The sequence below is a fragment of the Castanea sativa genome, chromosome 1 (genome assembly GCF_040712315.1).
Source record: "Castanea sativa cultivar Marrone di Chiusa Pesio chromosome 1, ASM4071231v1".
Taxonomy (NCBI): Eukaryota; Viridiplantae; Streptophyta; class Magnoliopsida; order Fagales; family Fagaceae; genus Castanea; species Castanea sativa.
Window position 1 is genome coordinate 6,802,416 of NC_134013.1, and position 15,382 is coordinate 6,817,797.

Genomic DNA, 15,382 nt, shown 5'->3' on the forward strand with positions numbered 1-15,382 from the left:
ACTTTTTAGCTTAAAAATAATATCAAATTAATGGTGTTTACTTTATAATTATCTCCAAATTTTATTATTCATATGCTCATTTTGTGAAATTAATAATTTATTACATAAAGAACAAAGTTTAACCCTTTTAAAAGGTATAAGTTTATTTTCTCATTTAAAACATTTCTTCTTTATTTTAATTTTTAAAAATTCTTGTTTTTCTTTTATAATTTTGGAACATTAAAAATTTGATAAAATAAGAATATTTTTATTTTTTAATTTCTTAATGAAAAAAAAAAAATATATATAAATATAAATAAACAAGAAAATAAATAAATGTATATATAAAAAGAAACTATTTCAAAATGAAAATGGGGGTGGGGTATTTTTGGTGGGGCTAGGGGGAAGGCAATTGGCCCAAGGGAGTCAATCTCGTACCGGAGACTATATCGGTTTGATTAGTGGAACGATATATTTCGGTACCGGTCAATACCGGTGTACCGTTTCGGGTTTACCATTATTTTTTATATTTATAAATATATGTGTGTGTGTGTGTGTGTATTATAATAAATATAAAATTTTACCATAAATCATTTCCTCAATTCAGAACAAATTATTCATGGTTTTAGATTTTAGTATCAATTAAAAGAAAAACAAAAACACAATATAAAAAATAGAAAGCTTAATTGTTCATTGCATGCTAAGAAAACAAATAATACTAATAAATTATCATTCTACCATAACAAAAATTCAAGAATTACAAAACTTAAAAAAATAAATTTCTATACTGGCTAGTACGCCTGGTACTACCCGAAATTGGCCATTATGGCCAGTACATGGCCGATACAGCCGGTATTTAAACTGGTACGAAATATAGACGTTTTGATATTGGTATATGTACCGGTATGGTACATATCGGCCGATACTGGTACGGTATTGACTACCTTGAATTGGCATTGACATTAGGTGATCTTATTTGGACTTGACTATAATAATTCCCTGGCACGTTGAAAATTCAAATTTTAAGCATCTTAGCAGCACTCCCTCAGGTTGATTGAGCTTGAGCCAATAATTTGACCTCAGCCCCACCTAAGAACTAATGTTTTCAATAATTGGAGATGCGAGAATTTGAATTATAAACGTCTTTATTAGAAGACCATAAGATACTGGTTGAGTTATAAAGCTTTTGGCAATGTCTAATAATTTCACGTAGTGAGGAGGTTAATGAATAATGAGTCTAATTAGCATCTTGGTGTCAATCTATAACTATTTTAAAAATTATGGCAATGTGCTGTCAAAATGTCAACTTGTTTTCTAACTCACAATCCTTAATATAAATGTAGTCATATCCTTATTATGAATTTTTACAAAAGTGAATGAAAATCCTTACGATAAAAGTCAAAATACTATAAAACAAAATAAAGGTATGTCTTGGCCAGAGTGACATTATTTTGGATGTTCTATGCCTATATCAGCAATCTTACATTATAATGATGAAAATGAAAATGAAACATTTTAAGAAAATTAAAGTAATTGATTAATTAATTAAATTAAATATTAAGTAATTCATGAAACATTTCATTTTTAATAAATTATTTAATTTTTTCCTATAAATTATAATAATAGTATAATTTATTAACTACCTTATAAATTTATAAATATGTAAGATATTAGTTACTATAATAATAATAATATTAACAGTTTTAATAAAAATTAAATCATTCTTCCTTCAACAAATAAGAAGGATGCATAAAATTCAAGTTTTATATGTCCTTGGCTAATATATCTCTATGTGTCAAGTTTCTCCATAGGGTTTGACACACTTGACTCGTCAAACCTATTTTTTGAAAATTCTTAGGGTAAATTGTAAATTACACCCCTAAGGTTTGGGAGTGAGTGAATTTTATACCCTGAAATTTCAGAATTTGGATTTTATCCTCTAAAGTTTTGGGTGTTTGAATTTTATACCCTGACTTTTAGAATTTGGATTTTACCTCATAAAGTTTGTGAGTGTTTAAATTTTACATTCCAAAATTATGAAACTTTAGGGTGTAAAATTCAAACACTGCCAAACTTTAGAATGTAAAATCCTAATACCCCTAAAATATATAGAGGAGCTACCCTTAGCTGGATTCAACCTTATTGCCCATGCCCTATTTTGTTCAAAATAAAAGAATAAAGTCTGTAACAAGCTATAGTGATCTTACGTGGACCTGACCTTAATTTGCAACTAGAACATTCTTCTTCCTACTAATAAGAAGGATACATAAAAGTCCAAGACTTCTTTAGTACGCTATTTGTGTCTATGCACATTTAAATTTTGTTTTCAACTTGTGTTGTACTCCTCAATATATTTTTTTAGTTTCTAAATCCTCAAAATTATTTATATAGAGCACAAAAAATGATAAAACAAATTGCCAAAAGTCAGCCTGAGAAAATTATATAATTTAATTTTAGTTTATATTTTATTAATTCCCTAGCCATGTGGGCTTTAATTGACGAAAAGCAAACGGCAAAGGGGTTTTGCCGAATAGGATATAGGATTTTTATTACTAGTGGTGCCCGACAGTAGAAAAACGTTGAATCTTGAAAGTGACAAGCTTTGAGATTTGTTTCTAACTCAAAAATTAATTATGTAAGGTTTGCTACTTTGCTTATGATCTGACCTATATCAGTTAGAATTAGCCTTTTATTTTAGTAGTTATTTTGCTTATTGCTTTGTAGTGGGACAAAGGAATTTGTATTAGTTAGGAATGTGACCTTTGGTCTTTGTACAGATTGTACTATTTATTTCACTGTTAATTAAATTACTGTTTCATAAAATAAAATAAAAATTGGGTACAGCTCTATTTTTACTAATTCTTAGTAAAGAGCTAATTAAAAAAACACTTTTTTTTTTCAATTAATTATAGTGAGAAACTTACTTTGTTATGCACCAAGGTGTTAATGATCATAACTTTTTTCACAACTTACTACGATGTAAATGAAGAGTAATGTTACAGACAAACTATTTTATAATTATAATATTTTTACAAGCTATTGATGTGACGAAAACATTTTCCAAATAGTTATTGTAAGCATTTTCTATATTAAAACTAGTAAGAATTAATTACATTAGTAGTTTATAAAAATGTTATAAAATAGTTTGTATCTATAGCATTACTCATAAATGAATGATAAGAGTAACGTTACTCTCGTTAATGAATGATAACAGTAGTGTCACTCTCCTATTTTTCATCATTAATATTAGTTTTATTATGCACCAATTACAATAGGACATGTTAATAATCATGAAATTAATAATTTTTGTTGTACCCTCCTAAATTTATTGGTTTCATTATAGCCAATTTAAAAGCTTGCTCCAGCTGCTGAGCTAGGTGGGCTCTGGTGGTGTGTGGGTGAACTGTGAAGCAGTGAACCCACTTCTTTATTGATGAAATGTTGCTGTCAATTATGTTTCTTCAAAAAAAGTGATGGACTTCTTTCTAAAAGCTGTTGAAACTTTTGAAGTTTTTTTTTTGAAACATTGAAACTCTTGAAGTTAGTTCTATGTATCCATGTTTTTGTCCACATGATGAATTCATTATTATCACAATATGATTGTTAGCAAATCACTATCATCAAGCCTTGGTCTTACATTGCTCTCAAATCTCAGGACCATTATTTATTATAGGGACTTGAGAAGAAAAAAAATAGTCAATACATACTACACAAGACATGACGAAATTTTGCTTGGGAATAGTGACCAAAATTTATTCCCAGTAGAATATAAATGATGTAATGTCGCGGTGCACTTGAGCCTAAACGGCGTTGATTTCGGAGATACCTTACTTTCTTTCTTTTTTTGTCTTTTTATTGATACTCAAAGGAAGAGGGTGATGAGGGTGGACTGTGGAGAAGGTGAGTTTCGAATTTCAATGCAACACATGCTTGTATGGCTGTATCCTAATCTCACGAATAACCATGAAGAAGCTAATATTCTTCCGATTAGCTAGGCTAAGAAAGAAAAAAAAAAAAACTTTGCCTATGGTCATGTATAGGCTGGACTTTGTGTGTGTGTGTGTGTTTCTCAAAAAAAAAAAAAAGTATAGGCTGGACTTATCTTATATGTCAAACCAGCAAACTAATGTCTTTTTAGTTTTTGCTTTTCCACTCACCCATCACAACGATATATATGCATAAAAAATGAGTAATTAGTTTAATTTAATTTAAGCCCATTTTTTGTTTTCTTATGAAAGAATTCAAACTAGGAGTAAAACCTTCAGATTTCATTAATAAGTATGCAGATTTAATTATGGATGGGGATCTCTTAGTAAAACATGGGAATTTTTTAAATCTTGTGATTTGAAATTAGCTATTCCTATCTTTGAGGCAATTAAAAAATAAATAAAATGTCAAAATGAAAACTAAAAGCGAACTTATATTATATGTGAAATAAATGAATTTGATTTTGTCAAGTTCTCAATAAATTAAATATTTCTCAAAATAAATAAATAAATATATTCTATTAGGATCATTGACTTTCTTAGATTGGGAACACCAAGATTTAATTATGAAGCCCTCATTTCCCTTTCTCCAACTCCATTTTGTCTTATCTACTACCACAAGGAATTTAAATCTCTTCATTGTTTTTCCTTTTCCTTTTTTAATTTATGCGCATCCTCGTATTTCTCTCTTTATATATGTGTATATATATATATATATATATATATATATATATATATATTTTTTTTTTTTTTTTGGTTGAGGAACCCTTAATTTTCAACCGTAGTACATTTTCATTTCTTCCCAATTTTTCTGTTCTTTTTTTTGGTCTAATTTTTTCTTTTGAGCACCAATTCAATATTTCTTTTCTAAGAATTAATCAAAGCCACGTTCCAACCAAAAAGAGAGGACAGGAAGGAAAGAAAACCTTACATAAAAAAAGAGGTTTGAAATGATTTCTCTTATTATTGAATTCACAATTGAAGTAAATTTTCAATTTGTATATGCAGAGGTTTAGAGAATACTTTTATATAGTTTTGAATATATATGGCAAATAAATAATTAAGTATTCAAATGATATCCAGTGATAATATCATTTTTTGTGGTGTTCATGTTTGTTTGAGAGAGAGAGAGAGAGAGAATTTTGGATGGGGTTTATTTTATTAGAGTAAAGCAACCTAATCTTAAACAAGCTATGATTAAATATATTCTTTTTATTCTTTTCTAATTTAATTTAATTACATCTACATTTTCTGTAAGTTATTTCATTTGATTTTTTATTCCTAATAAAAATATATCATTAATGAATATTATTTAATAGATTTTTTCATACACTACAGGGGTAAGCAATTAAGTGTTTATTTTAATGTTATGTGGCATATGTCAAATAACTAATATTTTTACTACATCATCAATAATTTCAATATATATTAAAGTAGTGCTATCTAATTTTTGTTTAAATGTTAAAGATATTGGTAACTCCACTCTACTTAAGTACTTAATGATTGCCAAATGCTTTGTAGTTGAATTGACATCTCCCTATGTACAAAGTGCTTGGGGGTCTAGGGGGGAAAGGGTTTGAGCTGTGGGGTTAGCACATGTTGTAATTATTTCTAAAAAAAAAAGAGTACTTAATGATTAAGATGGAGGAGTGTATTTCCTCAAAAAAAAAAAAGATGGAGGAGTGTAATCTTGCACATTTGACTTGAGCACCCATGAACTTTGATAAGTACCACCCATGAACTTTGACATGATTGTCAATTTAATTCTTGCACATTCAACTTGAGCAATTAGACTTTTGAACTTTAGATTTATGACAAATCAAAACTTCTATTAGTATTTTTATTGAAGGTTAATGAATTTACTCACATGATGTACACGTATATAGTTTTACTATATTATCAATAATTTTGACAAGTCAATTTAAGGGGTTGGTCTAATGCACGTCATATATTAATCCATGAGATACTAGGTTCAAGCCTTGTAGCACACTATGTGTTCAAGAAAATTATGCACACTCTAAAGAATATATAGCTAGGAGTTTAAAGAGTTATGGACACTCATATTAGCTAAAAAAAAATTTGAAATGCTATTATTACCATGTGTACATCACATAATCAAGTTCATATATGAAATAAGACAATATCTTATCTAATGATTTAGGTTAATTAGGTATGTATAATAAGAAAAAAAATGTATGCACCATGGAATTCTCCTATTGATAGTTCAAATTCGAATTTACCCTTTTGAAAGATAGTCAAGAGTGTGGTTAGGTGATGAAGAGATCTTTGGCATGTGTATAACATCTCAAATTTGAAGAAAAAAGCAAACGGTGATTAAGGTATGTATATATACGTACAAAGTTAAGAATTAAGATAATAAAGATGCCTAATGACAATAACACGCAAGAGATAGCTTCAAAGAGAAACCAAAGGATTGAGGTCCTTGTTGTCAGAAAATGAAAGAGGAAGAAAAAAAAAAAAAAAACTAATGGGTATATAAGATCCAAAATAGGAAAGAGAGTAGGAACTGTGAAATGGTCTTATAGGACAAACACATGGAATAATGGAATATAGCCCTAGAGTTTTGACAACTTTTGCAAGTAGCGAACCATACAGAGACATGTTGACCGGATAATACCCACACTTGCAAAACTTTATTAGTATTCAATAATCCAACCAAAGAAAAAAGAGTGATACAGAGAGAGAGAGAGAGAGAGAGAGAGAGAGAGCATTAATTGGCACTAATGATTTAGTATTAAAGTAGTAATAGAAAAAGTTAGAAAAGTTTCATTTCCCGGAGAATCTAGAGCGCATCAGGCGCTGACCGCAGCTTCGGAAAGTATTAACAAATGATTAACGTTTTCTAGTCATCTTGTTGTTACAGTAATCAGCAAATATAAACAAATGGAATAAAAAGTTTAGGCAAAAGGAGCATGGGTTTTCGAGCATATATATATATATATAAGTAAACAAAACACAGAATATGCAGCATATTAAACGGGAGAGATAGGTAGAATAGGTAAGAAACAAAGGAAGAGAACAAAGAAGAGCCTATCACCTAGACAAGGTCACGTCCATAAGTCACGTGATGGGAACCCCATGTTGACGCCGTGGAATATGGTCTTTCGATCACTTCGTGAGTTTCCATGCACGCGCGGGTGGGGCTCCACAGATGGATATGTAGCCAAAGGAATAATTGGACATGGAAGAGGGAATATTGGGGAAGGGAGAGAGTTGATTATAGATTAGACAAACACTAGCTAGGCCTTTGAATTGAAACCTTAAGAAGTTTGTATACTTCTTCACTCTACTACTATACCCACCTGCATGTTTCACCTTCATTCTACCTCACGCGCCAATTATACATGATTTTTGGGTTTGGGTTTGGGTTTTATGACATTAGGTTAAAGCTCAATTGTGGCATTAACCTTATACACTCAACTTGGAACAAGATTCTCTATTTTTAGTTTCATAGTGAGAGAGTTTATTTGAATTATTTCCTACATTTAACCATTCATGTAGTGTCATGTATTTCAAAAATCTAAGTAATGTGTCAATTCATATATTTATAAATTTAATCTGAACAATTAAATTGATTTATTTCAAATAATGATATTATCACATGAAATACAACAATCAAAGAATTTAAATGATAACTTGTGATCGTAGTTAATGGAAGGCTTGTCTTCCATCTTTAACAAAGTTGTACATTTTTTATAGGGTTGCTTATAAAATTTTGATCAATCTATTTGCAAATACAACTATTTGTCACAACTTGTTAACTTGTGTGATTATGAATAATTAATAAAAAGTGATAGATTCATATAATCAATAGTGAACAAAAAGTGTACATTACGCATAATAACATAAATCAACAAGTTATAAAATTAAGTATACAAGTGCTTCCCTAAAACTATTCATTTTTATTTATTGTTATATTAGTGTTCAATGAGATACCAATGGATTTATTCAAATAAGAAACACACATATCAAGGGATCTCATGCTTAAACAAAGTTTTACTTGTAACCACTCTTATTCCAGTTTTTATAGTAAAAAAATGAAATAAGAAAGCAAACTTTTTTTGGCTCTCAATTATTATAGAAGACTTTGACAGTAGGTTGAGTGGTAGGAGGTGATGGTGAAAGACTAGTAACTAAGCACAGTAAACACCCCATAGGGTGGCTCGAGAGTAGGAAAACGCGTACCGCTAAACATTAAAATGAGAAGTGGGTCATCGAGAATAGCATGTGGGGCTGCGACCCTGGTGTCGCCGGACACCCCAGCCGCTCTGACACTACTTCTTTTCTATTAGTCCATATATATATATATATTCCTCTCCTTATTTCTCACGAGACCATTTTTATTTTGCTGATTTTCTTTTTGTTAAATAAGGTTCGCACGTGTACAGCTCGATATTTATTGGCAATTTCGCTACGTGCACCAAAGACTTTAGAACAGTTAACACTGGCTTCTGTTCATGTCAATGGAGAGAAACTATATAGCCTAGCTAGGGCTGGCAATGGTCGGTTTAGCTTCAGTTATAGGGTTGTACTGAATCCCAAGATGGAGGGCTCTTTTTCTGGTGATCATTAGGAAATTATTAAGGGTTTAATAATAATATGATACATTTAGTCATTTACATTATACCTCAAGACCCCGACACCCCCCCCCCCCCCCCAAAAAAAAACCACACATATAATGGTCTTTTGTTTGACTAGAATAATTCAAAATAATAAAAAATGATACCAAGTTCGTTTTCCGAATTTAGATTTTAAACAAAATCATTAGTGGTCATATATATATATGTCACATTTAAATTATATATCCACAAAATCGATATATAAGTTCTTAATCTTTTTCAACCTTTTTTTTATAAATTTTCTTGAGTGGTGGGGGCTTGTTCCTACTTGCTATTTGAAAGTGTAACTATGGTCACAAACTCATAATAATGTCCAAGACATTGTTTCTTAAGCTTATATTCCCCAAAAAAAAAAAAAAAAAACCTAAAAATTTACCAATCATTCATGCCATGAGCAACATAGTCATAATGTTTGTGTTGAATTTTCAAAATAAAAAATCCTTCAAAATTTAACAATCGTTCATGCCACGTCCACAAGAACAAAAACTATATAAGGGCAAACTTTGAACAAGGATATTTTAGCCTGCCAGTCAATCCTCGTTAATGAAAAAAAAAAGAGAGAATATACCAAATCAAGACAAGCTTATAAGAAATAAACAATAAAAATAGAATCTGATAGATACAAAAAGAGTAGGAGAATTGAAATGGGTCGCGATCCATCAATGTAGAGAGAGAGAGAGAGAGAGAGAGAGAGAGAGAGTGAGTGAGGGAGAGAGAGAGAGAGTGTGACTCAATTCCCATTCCATTATTCCTTAGAACAGTACCCCTTTTGTTTTCTCGAATTCCAACCATTCCCCCTCAGAAACCACCATTATATTTCTGGTCCTCCTTTATCATTCATTCCGTATTTATTAAAACGGACCTCCCTCTCTCTCTCTCTCTCTCTCTCTCTCTCTCTCTCTCTCTGTGTTACCGTGTGACTGTCTTTGTGGAAAGGTCTCTGATCCCTCAGAACCCATAAATACACAACTTACCCTTTTCACAAACTTTTCCTTCAAGCCTTCATCCCCCCCCCCCCCCCACCCCCCCCAAAAAAAAAAAAAAAAAACTCTGCTTTCTTTCTTTCTTTTTCCTGCATTTTTAATCTGACGAGTAGTTTCTGCTTTTTTTTCTTCTTATTAACCTCTCTATATATTTTGCTATTCCATCAACCCTAGTATATAGGATCCTACTGAAAAGCCTATCTTATTAGCCTCCTCTTCTCTCTCTTAATACCAATGCAAATCATGAGGCACTCATGATATAATCACAACTCACACCCTTCTTTTTCACTTCTCTCTCATCCCAATTCTTGCTTTTCCTTATTTGTTCCTTAGCTCTCTCATTTCTTTGTTTATTTAAGAACCCCGAGTGGGTCTTTTGATTAAGCTATTAGATCTCTATCACGGCCCTCATGTTTCTTAGCTCAAACCCTATAATGAGAACTACTAGTACTACTCCATCACCCTTGCCTGACCTTTCCTTACAGATCAGCCCACCTTCAGTAACAGTTTCAGCAGATTTTGAAGCTAAGGAAGTGAGCTATGATGGATTGATAACAAGAAAAGCAGTACTCCACAGTGATAGGAGCTCAACCACTGATTCTGGAAGCAGTGGAAGCGATTTAAGCCATGAAAATGGCGGCTTCTACCCAGCTGGGGCTTATAATCTTGGTCTTACTGAGCCCACGTTAAGCTTAGGGTTTGAAATGTCAGATTTGAGTCCCCCATATCTTCTACCAAGAGTCCATCATCAACATCACCATCACCATCACCAACACCAACACCAACACCAACACCAACACCATCATCAACACAATCATCAACCTCAAATCTACGGCCGTGAGTTCAAGAGAAATGCAAGATTGATTAGTGGTGTGAAAAGAAGTGTCAGAGCTCCAAGAATGAGATGGACTACGACCCTCCATGCCCATTTTGTTCACGCAGTAGAACTTCTCGGCGGCCATGAAAGTAATAATATAGACCGAGTCCCAGACTCTTATTTTTATTTATATATTTTGCTTATAACAAGTGGGTAGGGCTATTTGAACCTCAGTTCTTCTTATAAGAAGAATTGGAGAATGTCACTAAGCTACAAGTTCTTGTGAATAGCATTTGGACCTATTCATTCTATCTCTCATGATTATTAGGAGGATTTTTTCCCTTATGTAGCACAAAAGTGTTGATTATACATCTTTTGTTTTACATTTTAACAAGCTCACTTTTTTTTTTGGTTTTTTTCCCCCCTTGTTAACAGGAGCAACACCAAAGTCTGTGTTAGAGTTGATGAATGTGAAGGATCTAACCCTAGCTCACGTGAAGAGTCATTTGCAGGTGGGGGTTATACTGTACTGTTAAATCGCCCTTTCTTTGAACACAGATTTGTTTTTCACTCTTTAGTTATCATACATATTCTTCTATATTGTAGACTTTGTAGTTGATAAGATCCATTTGTAGTGAGGGATGTGAAAACAAAGGGTAAGGACAAAAGGGCATCTAGAGGGTAATCTTAGCAATGTGGACTATTGTCTCATTTTTTTCTCCATGGTGTTCATGCAGATGTATAGAACAGTGAAGAGCACTGACAAAGGATCAGGTAATTGGATTTTCCCCACACCTACGGACCCCCACCAAGCTTTATTTCTCTTCCTGTTATTCTCTTTGTTGTTGAGCTAGCTTGGATATTATATATCCAAGTGCGACAGAAACTCTATCATTTGATTCACTGTGAGTTGGGCTAGGACTGACCTTAGTCCCATGTGAATTATTGGATCAGTGTCTGATAAAGCTAGAGCAATTGCTCTATATCTATGATGAATTTTGCAGGTTTGGGGCAGACAGATATTGGATTGAAACAAAGGCCAGGACTTGTTAATGTGGAAGGAGTCTTACCTTGTGAGAAGGCTAGTCCAATCACAACACTAGAAAAAACCCAAAGGTGAATGCCTATGCTTGTTTCTTATAACATGCAACTTCACCTCTTTGAATAGTGAATAATACTGTTAATACTAGTGTTAATAGGTCATTAATTTTTTGCACACATTTTTTTTTTTTGTGCAAGCATATACATGCATGAATATTCACAAACGCCTAGGGGAAGGACTTTTTTGGTCCAACAAGGTGTCTGTCTTTGTTGATGGTGTAGATAATGAGGATTTATTAGTGAGCGTCTCAAGTCATAGATTTTGGTGAACAAAGCCTAGGGTTTCTATAGGAATAGTGAGGGTGATATCAACGTTTGCCCTTATAACAAGTCCCACATCCCATATCCGTTAGATTTTGAAAGTATTGATCCCAATGTGTCCTTAAAGTCAAGGGTTTGGTTCAAATCTCAATGCTGTTGTAATCTAAAGAATACATTAAGGATGCTTCTTAACTCACAGCTCACAAAGGGTACCTCTGTAATAGCTAGGCTGCCTTTTTGCTGATCGAGTAGTTGATTAAAGTTTCATCTTTGGTTGCCATTTTCTTGATTTCACCATGTCTGTGGACACTGACAAAAAAGGTACATAAGGAGGACTGCTTTAGTGCCTTGTGTTTTAACGCAGCATTAACTTTTGAAGATGAACAACAAGTAACTTTGATATTAGATACATTTTTACTCATGATTTAGTAGTACTAGGATTCATCAGTTGATAATTAAGCATGATCTCATGGAAGGAAGATGTTATCTCTCTGCAATAGTGCTGTATTCTCTAGATGAATAAGGATTAACCTTTATCTTGTCCCATGATAATACTTAAATTATATTATTGCTGTACTTTACATTGTTTGATCAAATTCAAAAATGTGTTTGCATTGACAAAAATGTCATATATTTGAATTCAATTACCATTGAAAATGATAACATTGATCGCATTGGTCAATATACAAAATATAAATGCATAATTAAATTTAATTGAGAAACTTTAGGGACAAAACCTAAAGAAACGTAGTAAACTTTTTTCCGCAAATTAATTGGTCTCTATCTCGTTGTTAACATAGGTTTTATATTTGAGATTCCAAGAATTCTTTTTTTATATTTCTAACTCAATATTCCAAATAAATTAAAACCTCTCAGTACTGTGTTTGCCAAGTAATTAACAACTAATTTCCCGTAGAATATTGATCCCTACCCACCTACCAAAAAAACCACTACCTAGCACTGCTACAGCCTTGCATTTTTTTCCCTCTCTTGTTTGTCTTTGTGCTAATGTCTTCATTCTTAATCCTAACATATTAATTTTGATTATCTCAATAAATTTGTGAGCAGAATGGAGACAAGCAGCGGGAGAAGATCAAGTCATGAAAATGCTTTGACATATTCTGATTTCAAGGCAAAGGATACCAAGGTATATATATGAATATATATGTTTGTATCATCAAAAACAAGACCAAACATGTTGAATTTTTGTTTCTTTTTGTAAAATATTCAGTTCTTTGTAAATTAATATAATGATTAATTATCATTTTTTTTTAAATAGGAGGACGGACACCATATTGAAGGCCCCCATGTTAATGTGTCTGATAGTGTGAAGGAGAGGTTGGACTCTAGCTCAATGTCACCATCGAATACATTGCTTAATCTGGAGTTCACTCTAGGAAGGCCAAATTGGCAAATGGACTATGTTGAGTCCTCAACTGAGTTAGCCCTTCTCAAATGTTAAACACTACGAGCAAAAGCATATATCCCTATTTGTTAATGTTATTTCATCGTGAATATGGGGGAAAAAAAGTTATCTAATTCTGCATGATTTTTGTTCCAGATTTATTTGAGTTTTGTCTCGATTGGAGGGGAAAAAAGAAAAGTGACATGGTACAACTCTATTATATGAAACACTTTGCTCCGTGAGTTCCAAGGCATTCTTTTGATGGCTTTATCAGAAGGACCTTAAATTCAGTAAAAAATCATGATAGTTTTCAGTCCATGGACCCATGGGCCATACTTGAGCCAAGTCAGGCCCATTGGAGGGTCCAGATCAAGGACAAGAGGTCCAGATTAAAGACAAGAGGTGGGTCAAGTTAGTGTGAAATATCTTGAACAATGATTTCAATCACTCTCTCTCCTTCTCCCTCCTTTGGGTGAAACTTGTTGAATTGATTTAACCTTCTACCTAATCATAATATAGATGGCTATGGACTTGAATCCTATAGAAGATTAGGGACAGTAACACATACAACGCATTTTGAGAGTTTCAAAAGGCCCCCCAGAAATCAGATTTGTTATCTGTGAGTGATCCACAAACAGATACAGATAGTACATACTACATACTACAGAGTGCAATTTGCCTCCAAACGCAGTACAAAATTGTGGACGAGGTTTTTAGCAACCCAATTGCTCAATTCATTGTTGCCCACTTCGGCCCACTACCAATAAATGCTTTTTAACCTTTTAGTCTTTGGACCTTTCACTAGAAATGAGAAAAAAAAAGTGTCATGCATGCAGGAACACACACCTTTTTGTTGTTTCCCTTTATGAGGGCCGGTCATAGCAAAATAAATGTGCTAAACAATTTTTTGGTCTTTTTTTTTTCTTTAAACCTTTTTTTCAGGTCAGAGACTCAGAGTCCGTAAATAACCAAATATCCAAAAGTTTTCTTTTCTTTTATTCTTTTTAGGCTAAATTATTAATTCGATCCTCCGATTGTAGCCTTGTAGGGAAATGTTCAATTTGATTCCTCACCTATTAGTATTTAGTAGTGCCAAATTTACTTGCTCAAACTTCAAAAATCAAGTCAACTTCTTTAGTGAATCTTCTCTGTTTAAATCAAATCAGTTTGGAGGAATAAATCAAGTCAGGTTCAAGGGGATTTCTCTAACTTAGTATGTGACCGTTCAAATCACTGTGCACTTATATTTCTCTAAATCAGTTATACGATTATTGAATAGTTTATATGACTAAAAATATATGTGAATTATCATTTAAGTCGCTAATTAGTGAGTTGGAGAAACCTTCCACTAAACTAGGTTAAGAGAAAATTTTGTTTAGTTAACGGTAGGGTTGTTCAAGCTTTGACCGGAATCAATGAAACTGGCCTAAGCTGAGTTGGCCACACCATTCTCCTCCCCTGACCTCTTTGGTCTCTTACACCACCACATAGCTCGAACCACCGCACTAAAGCATCTTTTGGGTCTCTAGATCTACTGAGTTTTGAGATCTAAATATGTTTTCTTTCTCATTTGAGATATGTTTGGGTATGTATGGTTGTGTATTTTATTTTCTATTTTTCTTTCAAGCAATCGAAGCATTCAATAACCATACCGACACCATTGATGCAACCTGATTTTGATCCAATGGTGTGGTGGCGGTTTGTGTTTTAAGAAGACCAACGAGGTTAGTGCGGCCAAAAAGCTCCTCCAAGTTAGAAGAGTGATCCATTTTTATAATTAACTATGGAGAAATTATATTTTTGTTTTTTTATTTTACTTAAATTAAAATTATTAAATACAAAGGTTGTAATAGTAAAAATAACATTTTTTTTTTCTTTCACATATTTTATAAACTTTCAAACACATCGAAAAAATGAATACTCACTTTAATTGAATCCATTCTACTATTTATTTTTACTTTTCTTTTTTTAATAAATGAAAATTTTCATTAAAACCTGACACCAATTCAAAAATAACACATTAGTAAAGCTAGCTAGCACAAAACACCTTGCCACTAAGAACAACAGACAAAAAAACAGAGCGAAAATAAACAAACCCATAACCTAGCTAGTTATCCCCCAAAAAAAGAAGTAGGAGCCTTCAAAGACTCCAAAGAACTCTATTTTGAATAGTGTTTTTCACATTTTACATCAAACAACCGCAATGACAC

At 32.5% G+C, this 15,382-nt stretch overlaps 1 protein-coding gene across 1 annotated transcript; it reads left to right on the plus strand.

Moving 5' to 3' along the window:
* The first annotated feature begins 9,449 nt into the window (after positions 1–9,449).
* Positions 9,450–13,329, plus strand: LOC142610181 (putative transcription factor KAN4). The gene is made up of 6 exons (XM_075781927.1): positions 9,450–10,554; positions 10,841–10,917; positions 11,143–11,179; positions 11,410–11,521; positions 12,836–12,914; positions 13,047–13,329. Exons 1-6 carry the CDS (start codon positions 9,999–10,001, stop codon positions 13,227–13,229), a joined length of 1,044 nt encoding a protein of 347 aa, XP_075638042.1. The 5' UTR covers positions 9,450–9,998; the 3' UTR covers positions 13,230–13,329.
* The last annotated feature ends 2,053 nt before the right edge of the window (positions 13,330–15,382 follow it).